Source organism: Odontomachus brunneus, unplaced genomic scaffold (genome assembly GCF_010583005.1).
Source record: "Odontomachus brunneus isolate Ranch 3 - 2012 unplaced genomic scaffold, Obru_v1 Obru_scaffold_149, whole genome shotgun sequence".
Classification (NCBI taxonomy): Eukaryota; Metazoa; Arthropoda; class Insecta; order Hymenoptera; family Formicidae; genus Odontomachus; species Odontomachus brunneus.
Genome location: NW_022639599.1, coordinates 556,084 through 574,933, shown reverse-complemented (window position 1 = coordinate 574,933; position 18,850 = coordinate 556,084). Strand labels below are relative to the sequence as shown.

General features: G+C 41.8%; 1 protein-coding gene across 1 annotated transcript in view; it reads left to right on the top strand.

The window, feature by feature from the left end:
- The first annotated feature begins 7,982 nt into the window (after positions 1-7,982).
- LOC116850551 overlaps positions 7,983-18,850 on the top strand; it is a 55,292-nt gene continuing 44,424 nt past the window's right edge. Inside the window, exons 1-2 of the mRNA XM_032828963.1 lie at positions 7,983-8,245; positions 11,709-11,859. Of these exons, the coding sequence (XP_032684854.1) occupies positions 11,730-11,859 (130 nt within the window). The 5' untranslated portion in view covers positions 7,983-8,245; positions 11,709-11,729. The remainder of the gene's footprint in view (positions 8,246-11,708; positions 11,860-18,850) is intronic.

Genomic DNA, 18,850 nt, shown 5'->3' with positions numbered 1-18,850 from the left:
ATATATATATATATATATATATATATATATATATATATATATATATATATATATATATATAACATCCTCTTGTCCAAACCAAATAACCAGTCGGGATTAATCTGAACCATGAGATAAATTCCTAGTTGAGTATTAATATAATCATCACTTGCAATTACCTGTTTTAAATTCTTAAATCTGCATTTAGAGTTAAACGTAAGTTTTTCAGTTGAGTCGTGATTACAAATACAATATTGCATATATCATAATATATAATTCAACTGTAAAGCACAGATTTAACTCTAAATTTAGGTCTGAGTATCTCTAAAAAGTCATAACATGTAACAAATCTCAAAGCGACTTGAAGACGAATTGTGGACTTGTATTAATAGCGATTACTTCAAACTTGCCTCAGATGAGACATTGAGAGCAGTATTAATAGTCGTTATTTGAACTTCGCTTCAAGCAAGATACTTAGGTTTAAATTCAGAGTTAGATGAGAACTTTTTAGTCTCTCTAGAATCTAGAATTTCGATTACAGATATAAACGTCACATAAATCATAATTCAACTGAAAAACTTGGATCTAATTCTGAATGAGAATCTAAGAATATCATATGAGACAAGTTTTAGATGACAACTATTAATACGATCCTGAGACTTGCATTTAGAGCTAGATGTAAATTTTTCAGCTGAATCACAATTACAAATGTGACGTATATTATATAATTCAAATAACAAATTTAAGTCTACCTCCAAATTCAGGTATTCCGAGTATCTCACATAGGACAACTTTCAAGTAACGACTATCAATATAAATCTCAGAATTGGATTTATTCAGTCGAATCTCACGCGATATTGCCCTTGGAGTCGCGATTTTACCGAAAAACTCGCATTCAACTCCACACTCACGTCTGGTCATTTCACATGAGACGCGTTTCAAGTACTATTAATACAAACCCCAGAGGGGGATATCTTATTCGAGATAACACGCGGCGGGTACTATCACTAATAATCTCACGTGGCGCTGGTCGTCCTGGTTAAACAAGATTAATGATCGTCGCTTCATCGTGCCGTATCGTCGCTACGTCTGTATTAACGCGTTTGCGTCAGTGTCCCTTTTCCCGACACGCGGGACAGACAAGCATGTATTATTGAATACATCGTGATAACGTTATATCCTGCAAAAATCGAAATAAGCTCTTCGGACACGTACACGCGGTGCACATCCTTCGTGATATCCTTCTCGATTCGCATCGCGATGACGGCACGTGTGTGATCGCGCTCACGGAATATGCTACCTCTTTTTCACCGGCACGCTGACGATTCCACGATTCCGCGCACAATTAATTCCTACGCCGGACAAAATCGATTAACGTGCCGGGCAATTAAAGGCGCGCGCGGGCCTCGCGTAATTATCACGTCGAGTCTGCTTTATTAAGGCCTCAGAAAGCGGATTATCCTCCACCTTCACCGACGATTTCTCTCTCTATCTCCCTCTTCTAATATATCGCAGTTTCTTCGCGCAGCCTTCGCCTTCCTCCTTTTTGCCCCATATACCGTAATTCTACAGCTGCGTGAGCGCGGACACCTGCGAATTCGCCGGTATCCATACATTTCCGCGATGCGGCGAACAGACACGTCGCTGCGACGGCTAAAAACGATCGTTAGCGGAGATTTAGGTTCCCATTCGCGTGGCGCGCTTAGCGCGTTTAAACACGGCTATCTGATTCCGACTCTCATTTGTCCGCTGTGCCGATCGCCGCGACGATATCGGTACAGCGTCGGTTTTGTGCGCGCGTCCGATGCCCGTAAATCGCAACGGGGATAGGCACGTTCCTTTCCATTCGCAGATCGCGACGTTAATCTCTTTATTAAAGTGGCGCGCGGAGAGCGGTGCTTGGCTCGGAGCGAAAGTACCCCGAAGACGGTGCGCGCAGTCGACATGACTGCAAGTTGGAGCGAGTCCCCGGGTCCGTGAAGCTAAACGCTAAACATAGGAGAGCGAGCGAAGCTGCGGAACAGTCGTTTCACTCGGCGAAAAGTCTCCTGCTTCCCAGAAACCGTCAGTATAGACCCATTCGCGAATTATGTCTCCGGGCTGTCGGAGATGTCACAAGCTTCGCGTTCTTTCTGTGTCTCTCTCTCTCTCTCTCTCTCCCTTTCTTCCTCGCCCTCTGGCTCGGCTCGTTTCACTCGCGGCCGATTGCAAGGTGCAATTGCGCGTCGCGGGGTGATCGGAAGTTTTTTGTCAATCAGTCTCCGATCCGATAACTGTTGCGGAGGAAATTGCGAGACAATTGCAGCCGCGGGAAAGGCGAGACAACGGTCGAGGAAAAAGAGCAGGCGAAACGGGGGAGAGAGGAAGGGAGCAGGAGGCTGCGATCGCGTATTTTCTCGCGTGATCGGCGGAAAAATGCGTAACCACCTGTCTTTCTTTCTCTCTCTCTCTCTCTTTCTCTCTCCTCGGATCCCGCCGCGATTTTCTCACGAGGCCCTGACATATTCCTCGCCGACCGGGCAGCCTTGCTGTCTGTCTGCATGTACGGAATATGAGGCGGGATGAGGAAGATGAGACGCGGCGCGTCGCGTATCATCGTGATTACACACACTCTCTTAAAGTGAATCAATAAAAACACATCTGATTGAATCGGATATTAAAAAGGAATATTTCACCTGGAATCAGTGAGTGTTGGCGAATTTTCAGTGGAAACACTACCACTTTACATTGCTCCATCGTACAGTTCACTGATTTTGATTTGTGGAAGTGAAATTTCACCTGTAGTACACAAATTCGGTTATACGCTGTATGAAATGTAACTTTCTGCGTTCGTGGCGATTGAATTAACGGCTTCCACGCAATTTGCATACGATAGCACTGTTTGCAAACTATATCAATAATGGTAACAGTCGCTACTATTAACTGAACCTTTCAGCAAAATTTTACTGATTGCAGTGCTTATACTAGTGAAAAATATTTAACATTTGTGTCAAAGTTGATATGTATAAAAACTTTTATCTGTGAATTTTTAACATTCCCGTGTCTCAATCTAATAAATTCGATTTATTGTCGTTGTATTATTTGAATATTGTCGTTGAATATTCTGCGTTGAATTTACAAAGAATCTACCATTTCTGAGCATCCGAATTCCAAATAACGCAATCCATCTAATGTAAATGTATAAGAGTTACAATTCTCGGTGAAATATATCTTATACGCAAAGTGTATAGATGAGTTTTGCTATTTGTCCATATATTCGCCGCGTGTTAAAATAACGCAAAAATTAAAGCGAATAAATTGGGACATGTAAAATGTGTTAAATTTGACACAAAAATATCTTACAGTCTAACGAATTATCAGTTTTAAGTGTAGAATTTTAGCGGAAGATACAGCTTAGAGATTATGAGTACGATTACGAGATACGACACATTTTCCGCGCGAGAACAAGCGTCGTGTTCGAAAGGCTTGTCCGTCGTCTGTCCATCCGTCACACGAGGACGTCCTCTGCGCACTTTATTACGTAAGCTGAGTGATTGTTAGTTTTCGTGAAGACACGGAAGCCGAGCGGACGTTGGTTCGTTAGCGACGCGCGTACATTGCGCCGGCTTAACGTATGAAATAGTAATCGAGGACGCGCATTCTATCACGCGGTAGACTCACGTAGATTCCCGGAGCGCGCGGAGCATTTCCCGCTTCGGAGCACGATGAAGCTCCACGGATGATAGATAGCCGGCTCTGTATTTTTCCTCCGGAGCGTGCGGAGTATGAATGGCTGCAATTTTATACGAGGTTACTTTTACACGTGTAAAGGCTTCGCCGATCGCCGTTTTAACGAGGGCTCGCGATCGCGAGAGTTTCTATCCGCCAATCTTTTCTATCCGCTTCTCTTTTCCCTTATTTCAGGGAACGCGTGCATACACGATTATCCTTTTATTTAACAACCGAATTTTTTGTACTAAGAGAGGAAAAGATTAACTGAAATTATAAGGTACAGCGGAGTAAATTGAATAGCGGGGGAATTTGGATAATATTAAGCGTTTGCGAAAATTTCAGAAAAATATGATATATAGCATAAAAATATGAATATATAACGTGTTAACCTGAAACATAAAACAAGGCGTCTCATATTTTTCTGAAATTGTCGCAAACGCTTAATATTATCCAAATTCCGCCGCTATTCAATTTACCCCTAGTTAGTTTTGATCTCAACCACCATATCTTTCGTCGCGAAATGATAGTAGTAACATGCATGTAAAGTTATCATTACTAACATTACACAGTGGAATTTAATAAAAAATTATTTCCTTGACACACAATTCGTAATAATTATTTGTCTATGTGATAACAGTTACAAATACGAAACACTTTTTCCTCAGTTTCTCGTCGCGCTATACGCGATTATCGTCGGTAATGCACCCATTAATGCACTATTAAATGTTTTGAATCACCAGTTCGGTATTCTCGTTCGGAATTAGCGCGGAATTAGCGCGCCGCGAATATTGATTTGTTTTACCCGATGTTGCTTTGGATTTCTTACCGCGTATTGTCGTTATATTACCATAATTGTATCATCGTATCGTCGTTAACCGTTCACGTTCGCGAACCATTCGTCGCGGGTCTTCGAGGGAGCGCGAGAAAAAAAAATCCGCCGCGGCTCGGTTGTCGCGCAATTGGAGGAGGTCAGGGCAGCCATTTGTCTCTAATAGAAACATCGGGTCTCGGCGCGTTTTCCGTCGCACCGGGTGACCTACTGTTCCTTACCCGGAGTCGAAAGAAACGCGCCGCGATTACGGCGGATACATTATTTATCCGTCTCCTCTCCTCCATCTCCCGCGCGAAATACCGCTTGTCCACTACGGCGCTTTGTATCCCTGCCATTTGCGCGATATCATTTCGAGGGATTGCACTTTTAACTTCATCGATCACGCGATTTTTCCACCGCCTCGGCAAGAACCGACGGACGAGTGCCCGTCTATCGATCACGGCGGAGTGATTGATCAGCGCGCGCGCGCTGGAACATCGTTGTTACGTACTGCGGGCGCAGCCGTGGAAAAATTTGTCGAAAGTAAGACGCGGCCGGGAATTAAGGGACCTGTCTGACGTAAAGGAAACACGAAAAAATGAAACAGATCTCGGCGAGGCAGGAAAAATCGCGGTGAGAAATTGTATTTGGGTTATCAGGTGTTCGAGGTGCTCAACCGCTGGAGAAAATAAGACACCCCGATAACCTAATCACAAATGTTATTTTCCATAAGAGATAATACTCCAATCTCGTAATTGTAATCAATCGATACATTGGTTCCACTTATATTAATTGAAGCCTTCGAATGATATGCCCGCGGAATTTTCGTGATGAAACACTAAATTCCTTTTTTTGATTTACTTAAATTATTATATTTTCTTCAATTCACAAATGTGAATGAAAATTGTACATATTCTACTTTTGAAAATTCTCCAAAAAAACGGCGATAAAGAAAAAAGAAATTTAGATATGCCTGTTTAAAAAAAATACTCTGGGAAGAATCGCGCAGTCATTTTGCTGTAAAAGTTCCATAGATCAAATCTAATCGATAATTCAGCGATGCAAGCGATAGCAATGACGATACGGATGATACTAATAGCAACAAAATGGCGAAAAATTATAAAACACTTAATGAGAACGCGGCGAATCTTCTGCGTCGCGGAGGAAAAAAGCGATGCCATCGTCTCTCATTGTTTAAGCACCGACCGTGTCGGACACGACAATATTATGTAAAGTGCGGTTGACTAATGGCGGAGCGACTCTTGATAGTCTAATCGCCTCGATTATTTAATGTAATTGTGTATTTAGAAATCTCGTCAATCTCGAAAAGCCATCGAGAGCTTTCGATGAAACCTGCAGTTTCGCATTTTTAAAGGTAATCGTGCAAAACGCGACGATTGAACGCCGCGAGTGAAGCGTGGCCCATCTGAAGGGAATTCATCACAATCGAACAAGGAACACGTGCGGCGTTTCTACCGGTGAGTTTCTCGAAAAGACGGCCGAGAGAGCAGTCCCGATCTTTCAACCTCTAGCGCCATATATCTTTGCAGCTCATTCGCGAATTAAGTTTTCACTCGAATGAACTTCATTCGCGAAATTCACACGGAAATGCAATTTTGTTATCTGTGTATCCTCTCACCTCATCTCTGTTTCTCCCTCTTTCTCCCTAAAAACATTCAAATCAAGATTTTATTCAATTTTTTTCTGCAGGATGTTCTAATAACACAAAATTTTTTTCAACAAAAAAATCTGCAGCGACAAAGGCTAATATTTCTTAATAAATTTGAGGTCGCTGAAAATTTGCCGGCAAAAAATGCACATCAGGTTTTTTAGATAAAACGAGTAATATGGGTAAAAAATTGCGTTTTTTGTCATATTTATTAATTTTTTTAGGCCAAATGAAATTTTATTTTTCAATTTCATTGATGTAACTTTAAAGTGCTATTCTTCACCTTTAAAACGAATTTTTATTTTTTACTGTACGATTTTTTTTCACCGAATTCTGAACGTTTCCCGAAATGTAAATCATGTCGGATCTAAATTGGCTGATTGAAACTGGAAAGTAGATGGATTTGTATGAAAATGGGTATTCTAGGGTTTTCGGGATCGCTGACGCCAAATCTGAACTCAAAATTTCGAAATTCAAAATGGCGGATTCAATATGGCAGACCGAAATAAGAAAAGTAACTCAATTCGGATCAAAGTTAGTACTCGGGGTTTTGGGGTCGCTGTTATGAAATTTTGATTTTCAGATTCGGCATTAGCGACTCCGAAAACACTAGGATACCTATTTCATACAAATCCATCTACTTTCCAGTTTCAATCAGCCAATTTAGATCCGACATTTTACATTTTGAAAAACGTTTATAACTCGATGAAAAAATTGCATAGTACAAAATAACAATTCGTTTTAAAGATGAAGAATAGCATTTTAAAATGGCGTCAATAAAATAAAAAAATAAAATTTTGTTTGGCCACAAAAAATTGGTAAATATGGCAAAAAACGCAGTTTTTTACTCGATTTATCCATAATTTTTTACTCGATTTTACTCCATATTACTTGATTTATCTCAAAAACTTAATGTGATGGGCATTTTTTCCTGGCGGACTTGGCTATGATCGCCGCAGGAAAAAGAAATTAAATTTTGTTGGACAGTGTAATTTAGAGACTGTTTGGTGGGTGTTTTCTTGGCAATAAATTGAAATTTGCTCACTTCTTTCATACCTTATTTTCTTTCGAAACACACCAATGTGATCGCAACTCATGTCACACTATATACGTATATAACGCAATGAGTCGATCTCTGTTTGCATATCGTTCTTGCGCTTGGGGAAACAATGTTCCAGAACGCTTTATAAATAAATCCATCTATTTTTTCACTAATGTTTCTCTGCTATCAGTGACGGTGAATTTTAGCTTGACGCGGCCGATTAAATTAGCCGTATGAGCAAATATGTAAACTGGAATTACACCTCGAGGCAGACATATGTATGCAAATTACTCATCCACGCGATAAAGTTATAAATATTCGCCATGATCTCGCGCGCCAGCTCCGTGCGGAATTGTTCGATCTCTTTTGCAAGGGGAACGCGCGTTTCTTCCCCGGGGATTATCAGGCAACGACTCCCCACTCGTTACGCGAGCGAAGTGTCGTGCGTCGAGATTGTCACTCGCGCTCGATCACACCGGTGATCATTTCGAAGATGATCGATCGACGCGCAAGGCTCCGGCTGAAATAGCTGGTGGCTTTATTTCGATTTCATATTTTTCACGTATTTCACGTATACAATAACACGAGGGGTAAATGAGTAGTAAATATTTCCCGACGCGGAAGCATGGTCGAGGGAGCGCGCGGCGGCATCTCGATAATTCGGCAGGAGGAACGTGCGTATCTTTTGCGATCGTGTGTTCGCGTGGCCGTGCACACACACGGAACAGCATAACGGGAGACTGACGGCCGGCGACCGTTGGCAGTGGAGGGTTTCTACATATAGAGGCGAGCGCGCCTCGCGAAAGCAGTCTCCTCCAAACCGCGTAGCAATAAAAGACGGGACATAAACAATAGAGCGCCGCTCATCGATCCGCCGAATCGACGTGCGTCAATCACCGTCGTCACGTGCATCGACATCAAGCGCGGGTCGCTCGAGGAGGAATTCAAACGGAATCTCACGGAATCACCGCGTTTCCGCCGGAACTGGGCGGCGATCTCGAGACGCACACCGCATTCACGTGTTCTTCTCGGGGTAAGTAGCACAGCAGCCGTTCTGCGACAATCGCCCAGCATTCGCCTCCTTTCCCGCGATCTCGTTTTCTTGACGGAACGTCGCGAATTTTACGCGATCGCTTCGATCGATATCGATACACGATAAGTGAATGCGTGCAAACATGATTTTCGAAAATTCAATCGTAATCGATCGAAGGCAGATTAGCAAAAGATGATAATATCAGTTGGAAGATACATGATCGATAAGCCGATTAACGAAATCATAATATTCTTGATATCATAATATTCTTTTCTCGTAAAAATTTTTTTCAGTTTTATTATATGTTTCTAGTAGCACAAGAATAGATTGTCAGTAAAGCTTATTTTGTGTAGGAGCATGATAAACTTCGCTGCAAATATAACAAACTTTTAATATTATATTTTAGTTCCCAAAATGCCAGCAGCCCATACGAAATGAAAGAAAGAACGTCGATTTATTCTCCGGTTACAAAATTTTACCTTTCCCGTTCATCTGTCAAGTCTCGCGATTAACTCGCAGCGTTTAGTCTCAGAATCCTCAATTTCGTAACATCTGTGAGATTCTCCCTAATTTTTGAAAAGTTCTTATTGAAACTAATCTATGCATGTTCTTTCTATACGTTATCAACATTTATATTATTATAACGATAAAACGCTGATTTCGACAACAACTTTTCAGCAATTAGGAAACACCTCATAGTTACAAAATTGTACATCTATTCTAATTTTAGCTACACAATTCCTCCCGTAAAACCACCGATTTTATTTATATACTTTTGTTGAGAATGTTCGCGTTATATTCTTACGAATACTTACTGTGGAAACGGCCCAGCGACAGCCGTCTTGTCATTACGAATGCTTCGAGAGCGTTCGTCGAGACCACACACATATTATCCGAATTGTAAATATTCCGTCCTTCTCACGGTCGCTCGTCAAACGATCTCGAAGCCTTTTGTCTCGTAATAGACAATAGTATCAGGTCTAGACTGGCCACAACTCTCGAGCGAGCAACGTAACGCGAAGGATGGACGAAAACGCGCGCCGCAAGTTTGCATAGGAAGTCGCCGCTCGTTATCGTACAATAAAGAGAGCAAGAAGTACACCGAATCTCCGGCATTTCTTTTATTTGGTTGCGAGACTGTGAACGACTACCCTGTACCAGTTCCGGTCAGCACGTAGTGTCCGCGTAAGCTGACCTCCGAACTCGAAAAGAAAAATTCTGAGTTATCGAAGGCGCGGACATTAACAACTTTTTTTAATTGACGTTGCTGCAACTGTCGCGTCAAGTAGAATTCGCGACATTGTCAGACCGAGAAGCGCACAATTACCGCATAATACCGATAACGGTCAACGGTGCAGCGGAAAATGTGTGTTTTCGGTCAAAAAGAGACGGAAAATTACACAATTCAAGATATTCAAAGACCATCGCGAGAAATCAGGATGTCAGCGCGACAGATAACGAGCGGATTAGCTGTCGGCTTTTTTCGCTTCCCTTGATTAAGAAACCTAACTTAAGTTAACCAAACCACGATCTAAAACAACTGGCGTTCCTCCGTGACTTAGATAACGCACAATTAGCGACGCGTGACGACGAAATGCGCGCGGTATGCGCGGCACGCGATTTCAAATGTCGGCCGACGCACAAATCGCGAAAGTCGCGGCGCGATCCGCGCGAACGATAGATAGATGATTAATCGGCGACCACATACACGTTCGCTTGATCACGAAGCCGATTAAGCGCGGATGCAGCCGCGCAATCTCGAGTCGCGCACGATTCAATTATCCGCACGCGTGCGAAACGTCAAAGCGAAACGTCCGACAGCTCGCGGAACTCAATTAGCGGCGGTCAGCTTCCATAACTTGCGCTCGTTATTTGCACGATGATACGATCGCTCGACGTGACGATGTAATCCCGCCTAAATGTCCTAAGTCCAACAAGATAACGCTATTTGCATTATTATCGATCGACTGAAGAGCCGCGCGCTTGGCATTCTAATGTCGCGAAGCCAGCGAGTGGCGAGTTCGCGCCGGGCGATCGATCGTAATTTCGTGATTCGCCCGCGGTCACCGTGCGCTCGAAACTCAACAACACTCTATCATAACATTTGGCGCAAATTTGTCGGGATTTTTTCCGGGACTGATCGGTACTAATAGCGGCTAATTGAAAACACGTGTTTTGTTGATCAGGGAAAATGACGCCCTCCGGCAGTGCGTTACACTCTCGAATTCGCGCTCGGTCCAGAGTGCTGTTAGTACGACCCCCGGATATTTCTGTACCTGGCCGGCTACACCCACACTCGCGGTTATTAAACCGGGCGACCAAATGACAGATAGTTACGAACGTGCGTTCGTTTGTTATTTGTTATTGTTAAAAAATCAATAACAAATGCAAATATCCAATTATTTCGGGTATTCGTCAAATTAAGTAGTAAATATAATTATAAGATAGCTAATTAAATGATAAGTAAGGCTCTTTGGTCGCAAAGATCAGGAAAGGTAAAAAAATTAATAAGATTAGAAGTGCGTAGAAGTGTGTAAAATCGCACTATGTTATCATAGATGTTAAACATATGTGTATATGATACGAATGAAATCGCAAATTGTACAGATTCGTTAAAGACGTTTCAACTACCTTCTGTGTAACTCTTATCAATGTAATTAACTCAAATCGAATTCAAATCAGATAGATACAAATCAGATACACCGCGCTTGATAAATAAGTGACACTTAGATAAATAAGTGACACTTTCCTGGACCTGTGCGGACAAAGGTCAATCATTAAATACTTATGCAAGAATGATTTAACACAAGGTGCATTTGGAGAAAAATAGATATGAAAATTTGATACATGATTTAAAAAATATAGATAACACCATGGTTCTTCGCAATTGTTCAAAAAGTCAAATATAATCAATTTTCTGTTCAAAGATATTCATTAGCAAGTTTGACCCTTAGAAAAATATTGGATAAAAAAGACTAATAAAAAATGGCGCGACTAATAGAAAATAAAAAAGTGTTTTTCAATTAATCTTGAACACTCATAAGACTTGGATTTTATTTTGTTTTACGTAGAAAGACGTATGGACTACCCGTTAACAAAAAATCATAATTTTGTGAGTTGAAACGTTCTTGTATAACTATGGATAAATTAACTTTAGCCGCAAATTGCTCATATGCAGAAAGTATACAGACGCAAAATAAACATTCTTTCGGCCCGACTAAGCGTGAAGCTCTCGAGTCAACATGTTGGAGCAATATTCGAAAGACTCGGGTACCTGGGTGGTCGAAATCAACAGCACTAACTCGGTCCTATTATTTTTCCTCGTTTCAACTCCGTCGAATTGACAAGAGAGTCGCTGAGCAGAGATCCACATGATTTATCGCAATGACGCTTAGATAAGATAAAATCGGCTAATATTTCATCTGTTAGATTCGCAGCGGCGTAACGCTCCTCTATCTTTCAGTGATCTCTTAATTGCGCCGATATGGAGCAAGGTGGCATAATATCTCCACCGGGTGTCGTGGAGAGCTCGGTCGCGAAATCCAAGAGCATCGGCATCACGCTCAGATCCAACGGCAGCATGCAGACGGCGAAAAAGAAGCTCAAGGCGCCCTGTGAGTACGAAATGTAACGGTACATTCACCAACGGCTCGATAACGGCCCCGGGCGTGTGTGGCTCTCGATGGAAAACGAAAGTGGGAGTCCCGTTTGCGAAATTCTGGAAGTAACGGGTCAGGCGCACCGGCCCGGTTAGGAGTTTATTTCAACGTTTCGTTCCATTAATCGTACGGGTCCGCAGCGATCGTGATCGCCCGTGAACAGCATCTCTTTGTGTTCGTCACACGCGCGCGCGATAATGAAATCTCGTTAGATCAAGAATACACCCGTCTATAAAATATTCCTATTCCTTAATGACTTATATATTTTCGAGAGTGAACTGTCATCTTCATCTAGAGCAAATGTTTGACTAGATAATACCTCGAGTACATGCGAGTGTATTTACAAGTGACTGACATGTCTGTATTTACTTTTGTATGAATGATAACTCGATATAGATTTCGGACAGATATACACGTGACATAGAACGTCATTCTGTCGCCAGCTGTTGGTCGGGAACGCTAATTCAAGTTGATTAATTTTTTCGAAAACACGTTTTTATAAATATTTTCTTTCTGCTCGCTCGATGAGCGACACGTCAGTGTCAGGCATTGATCGATGGTAGTTTTCTTTGACCACAATAGTCCGCAAGTCAATATTCAATAAATTAGTTAATTGTCTCATATACATAATTACAAATAATTTAGTCGATTGAGGAAATTAATTTTTAATCAGTCAATAGTCATTAAATTAATTATATCTCAGTTTAATTGATAATTAATTTCAACAAGTGATGAAATTATTTGTGATCTTACGTATGACGATTGATTTGCCGATTTTTTTAGTCAAAGAATATTTTGATCGATTGATACCCAATACTGCGTCACACGCGTCCCTGAAGTTCGGCCTCGGATTTTTTTTTCAGTTCTCTGCATGATTTGCAATTTATGACGAGAGATAGAGGGAAAAAGGAAGAGAGCGACAAGCAGAAAGAGAAAGATTTGTAAGCTGCAAAAAATTTTGTGTTAAATTTAACACATTTCACACGTCTCAATTTATTTAATTTTGGTGTTTAAAATTTAACACAAGGCAAGTATGTTAACAAATGACAGAACTTATTATTCAACATATAAAATTACATTCTACATATAAAATGTGTCACCAAGAATTCAGGAATTTACATATAGATTGTGTTGATTGAACACGAGGGGGGGATATAAATATATCAACAAATAAAACAAACTTATCTGTACACCTTACATATGCCAACAAGAATTAGCGCATTTACATATAAATTGTGTTATTTTAACACTTAGAAATGGCGAGTATGAGCTCGGCACGGAATAGTGGAGATAACGCGACGGCGATATATCGAATTAACGCACACGACTACGTGGGAAATTTAACGCAAAAGTTTCTGCACGGATCGATGTCGACACAAATGCAAGATGTTTCTTGCCGTGTAACTGCGAAAGCTCCGTATAACTGAAAAATTCTCCATTTGATTGGCGAGAGAAACAAGCGGGATTGCGCGGAAGAGCCTGGCGCGAAGGAATGACGCGTTGTGCAGGTGGAATCGATCGTGTAACAAGACGGAAAGGCTTGGCGACCGTTCGTTCCTGCTTTCGAGATTGACCTTAAACTCGCGGATCGCCTCGCGAAGCAGCGCGACCTCCTATTCCACGGAATATTCCTCGACGACGTCGTCATCGTCAGCGTAAACGCCGCGGCGGTTTGCTCGGTGAAAGAAAGGAAGAAAGCGGAGGAGGTTGCAGCCGGAGCGCATGCTAAGCGACGCTCTAGACCGTTCGCGGCTCGGAAAATTGGGTCGGAAATCGGATTTGACTGCGCGGGAATTTCTCTCTCATCGCGCGAGATGCGTGCCGCGTTGTCGAGTTTCGCGCATCAGCCGCATCCTTCATGTATCCCGGTCGTCCGTGAAATTAGATTCGCGCGCAAGTAACGTTATATATCGCGCGGTACGCCGCACCCGGAAGCCGCGATGTGCATTATTATGCGGGCGACGTTCAGACGGATCGGCAAGCCGGAGGAAAAAATTTCCCTTCGGCTCCGCTAACAGAATGATTCGCGTTTCGCGCGACTTCAATTTCACCGTGACTTTACGAGTCGAGATGCGTTCTCGAGAACGTTTCGCTTCCCGCGACGGTTCTCTTCAGCTGATCTATCGGGTCAGTGAAGAAGTTCGATTTTCCCCCGGCCAGAGAAGCTGGGCCACCCTGTGGAGGTGCGCGAACGCTGCCAAGACTTCGACGAAGGATCACAGACTATTACGAGACGGTGAGATGATGGCGCTCGGTTGGACGAGCCACTTGTTCCCATTGAACGCAGACAGGGCAATCAAGTTGGACTGGAGAACCGAGCTTATACAATATTGATCTGATAAAATAACACTGACCTAATAATGCATCCTCGCGCGATCCTTCCCAAGCGAATCCTCGCGATTACATTTCTGATTCGACGCGATCGGCCCGTGGGGCGAAACGCGGTTAGAATTTTCGATGGGCGGCGTGCTTCGATCTAGAAAGCGGCTTGTGTTGCTCTAACGAGCGCATTTCGGTCGTTTCTCTAGGAAAGAAAGTGCATAACGCAACCGAGTCGGGAAACACGGTTGTTGGACGTTTTTACGAGGCACGTCGCACGCGGGGATTCCCGTTAATGAAATTAGTTGATACTTATGGGGCGAGAGATGCGTATAATTACCGCCACTGGAGGCTGCCTTTCCTTCTGTTTGCCGGAAAATGTTTCGAGAACTTCGTCTCTAGCGATTCGATCTCTCCTTTTCGTCGGGATGCTTGTTACACGGCTCACGGTGGCTCTGCCTTCTCTCGCGTTGCGAGATGTTAATTAAGTCACGACGGTATTACATATCATCGAGGTCGCGCGTTCCCAATAACAATGAATGCGCGAAAGTCTTGATGGATGACGAGGAAAACAACGAGGAGAGATGGTGGGACGGAAGAATCGTGGGAAGAATCGATTAAGTCCGAATGGCTTTTTGTGGATTCTATCTTCCTGAGAAAATCTCGACGAAAAAACGGCACCGTCGACGCGCTTATTCGCGCGCACTTTCTCCAGTTTCCGAACGATCGCGACGTGAAGCAGCTGATTTATAATCACGGGAATGCGCTCGGCAGTCTTTGGGAATTAATTTGAATTTAATAGCGCGCAGTTGCGAAGAACAGGCATTAGGATGCGGGTCACGTACTATCTCATAATCCCTATCTCTTGCCGTAGAACGCCGCGGTAAGCGGCTAGAGGCTTGCTTATGCCACGTGGAAATGTAACTACTTTGGAATACTTTCGAAAATCGTAAAAAGATCCGCGAACACGTATCACCAAGTAGTGTTCGCGAGTGAAAACTACCGTTAGCAGCGAAACACTCTGCAATTGATGCGGTTTGCCTTTCGGAGAGGCGATGTGCCTGCGAGAATCGTTACTCAGTCAGCATATCTTTGGAATAAATATGTCGGTTTTGGAATAAATAAATAAATAAATATATATATAAAAGAGAGAGAGAGAGAGAGAGAGAGAGAGAGAGAGAGGGGAGAAGGTAGGAGCATAGATCGTCTTTTAGACGAACAATTTGATACTGAGCGAAGGCACATTTTTCAACGAATATAGTTGAGATATTCTTATTCACTGATAAAACACCAGCGCTGCTTATAAGGTAGTGACCTCCAAAGATACGAGACGGCAAAAAATAGAACATGAACCCAAATTAACAACGTGAAGAAGATAACGGAGCAGCTACTTGCCATCTATCCGATATAGAAAGTAGCTCGAGCTCCGGTAGTTTGCGCGTACAATAAAATTGTGAGTGTATAGTTATATATATACATACACACGTGGGTGGAGCACTATCCGGTATATGGAGGGATAAGGTATCATTATCTATATCCGACCTGACGAAATTTTGAAACTTTCCACTATTTAGTCGCCGCCGTTACATGCCGTCGTCAATATCGCTAACGATCGTTTCGCGATTGAGCGAAACGTTTCCGATCTTGCGTCATATTCAAATTCCAATTTCCAGAATGAAATCCTCATCTCGACTTGGGAATTCATGCCACGCGTGAAAAATATCACGTGTGTGTGTGTGTGTGTGTGTGTGTGTGTACGCGATCGCGAGGTCACTCTTATTTTTGAAAATATACAGACACGATAGACATTTCGGCGAGTCCTGTGAAATATCTGGCCAACGTCATCGCCTGTGATCCCTGATGTAAGTTATGCCAGCAGCACGAGATATGTGTCGTTTGAATACATCAACGTCAACCGTAAACATTTGTCGCCGTGTCATCGCCGAAGTTGAAAGAGTTCGGCCAACCGGCAGCGCGGTGATAGATCGAATTATGCTAATGCATGCGAAATACGTTTGACCAAACGCGATTATACCTTGCGATTTTCTAGCGAAGGCAAAACAGAACACACCGCGAAACATCGCGTCCGATCATCAAATTGGGTTCATATCTGCCGAGTATTTCATACCAAGTATTTCTAGTAATAATAATTTGTTTTTATAATCACATTGGTCATTCATTGTCTTCTTTTTAAATTTCAATGTCTTACTAAAAATATATAATTCTTCTACTTTAATTTCTATTTCTACTGGAATTTTTTATTGGAAAAGTTTATGAGAGGAAATTCATGATGAGTTTCTTTGATCATTTATCATCTTCTTTTCAAATTTCAATGTTTTAATATGAATGTGATTCTCCCACGTAAATCTAATATTCTATTTTTATTGGAATTTACTGGAAAAGTTTTTGAGGAGAAATAATGAGATATGTATAAGAAATCAGTATCTTAGTCATAGTGAGATATGTATAAGAAATCAGTATCTTAGTCATAGAGTGAGTGTTCTGTTTTCTAATCCTTGGTCTCGTAGGTGAGAGTAAATCGCGCCGGTGAAAAAAGGAATTAATTTTCGCGATAATCGTGATTGCCTCACTTTACTTTTACTAGTTTGACATGGCTTCTTACGTCGGCGTTTTTTAATTCACGCTCACTGGAATCCGGGGAATTCGATCTTATCGGAGAAGGAGTTCTAAATTCCAGAGAGGACATAATTATTGTCAGATTGGAAACCGCTGAACAAGCGACGCTCTGAAAGGATTTAGTACATCGCGATTCTCGGGTCGCAGAAAATCTGGAGTTTCACTCTTCCTCGCGTTATAACGATTTATCGCGACAATCGCGCTGTAATTTACCGATACTTCCTTCGTTCTCACGATCGTGCTCCATTTCCAGCTGGATTGTCCGCGACGGTACAACAGCCGGATAGCAAAATGTCAGCAGTAGGAATGCAATCGATACGAAACAATGTCCTTTGTAAAGCGATCTTATTACTTATCCGTGTCGTAATATTATTCCCCGATAATTCACCGTAATATACATCGCCGATATATATTATCACCAATTTAAATTATTATTATATTATTAAAATATCATTAAATTATTATTACTATTAATTTCAAGTAACGCGCGTATACGAGTAAAAATGTTGGAAAATTTTAATCGTACGCGAACATAAAACATTAATCATGGGAAAAATAGTAAAGTTAATCAATTAAAAAAAATATATATATAAACTAAGCATTAATTAAACCGAATAAATGGCGCAAACACGCGAGAAGATAAACAAGGGAGTAATTTTTTACTTTTTTTTTACGTTCAACAACGTTCACAATATTAGATACTCTTTTATAATTCATAAGCACCGATATCTTCGCTGTGCGACATCAATCATTTTCTAAGCTCTTCCGTGGTGTCTTAAATTTCAAACGCTCGACGCTGGATGCGACCCGCTTATTTCGCCCGGCATTTCATAGCCCGAAGCGGACGCTTGTCTGTCCTCTGACGGATTTCCAAGATGAAAATCCAGCGAGTGGAATTCGGGCGGATCAGTGCGCAAAATTGCGCACCGTTAATCTCCTACGGTCCCCGCTGTGTCTGCGACAAATTGAGAGGGGAGCGACGTAGAGATAGCGACGTTGTATATCGAGTCCTGCCGGAGTCACCGGACTCCGGCCATTCACCGCGAACTTGACCTACTGTCACACTTGCAGCACCGGTACACGATGCACGTGTACTCTCGCGTGTATTCCGGCATGCCAGTATACCGAGAAGGCCTGCGTGTCTTTTTCGCTCACGTCGCCGAGGTTTATCGCTAAGTACACAACTCGAATCGCACTGTGTACCTCGGTGACATAACAAGTGGCAGGAGCTAAGTCCACCGATATTACCGCGTACGTTTAGGTAATAACGTATCTAGCGGAGAATTGTTTGGGAGTTGACGAAAAAAATATTAATAATCTCTAATTGAATGAAATGTCACAAATCGTGTAAAAATTATACATCAATTAGAAAAGGGACAGATAATCGCTATCACCGAGAAATCCATCGATATTACCGCGTACGTTTAGGTAATAACGTATCTAACGGAGAATTGTTTGGGAGTTGACGAAAAAAATATTAATAATCTCTAATTGAATGAAATGTCACAAATCGTGTAAAAATTATATATCAATTAGAAAAGGGACAGATAATTATATATCAATTAGAAAAGGAACAGATAATTACGTATCAATTAAAAAAGGAACAGATAATTGCTATCACCGATAAATTATTGTTGTTGCTTCGTTAAGTGGAAGTATTTGCCGACTGATCGATGTTTTCATCTTCCAGCAGTGGAACAAAAGAGAGATTGACAAAAGTCATAATGACAAAAGAAAAAAGAATTATTGATACCGTAGGAATGTATCTTTCGTTGATGGAAAAATGACGTGTAGGAGAGACTATGGCTAGATGTACCATATTTCAGAATTTCGAAATTACAACTTCTCAAACAACTAATCGTTGTAACTGACTGTATTAGTATGATGAAGACAGCCTTCTTTTATGCATTAATGCCCGCTACGATTCTGTTACACTAAGAGAAAAATGTATGAAATGTATTTGGAATTATAATGGCATAGTAAAAAGATT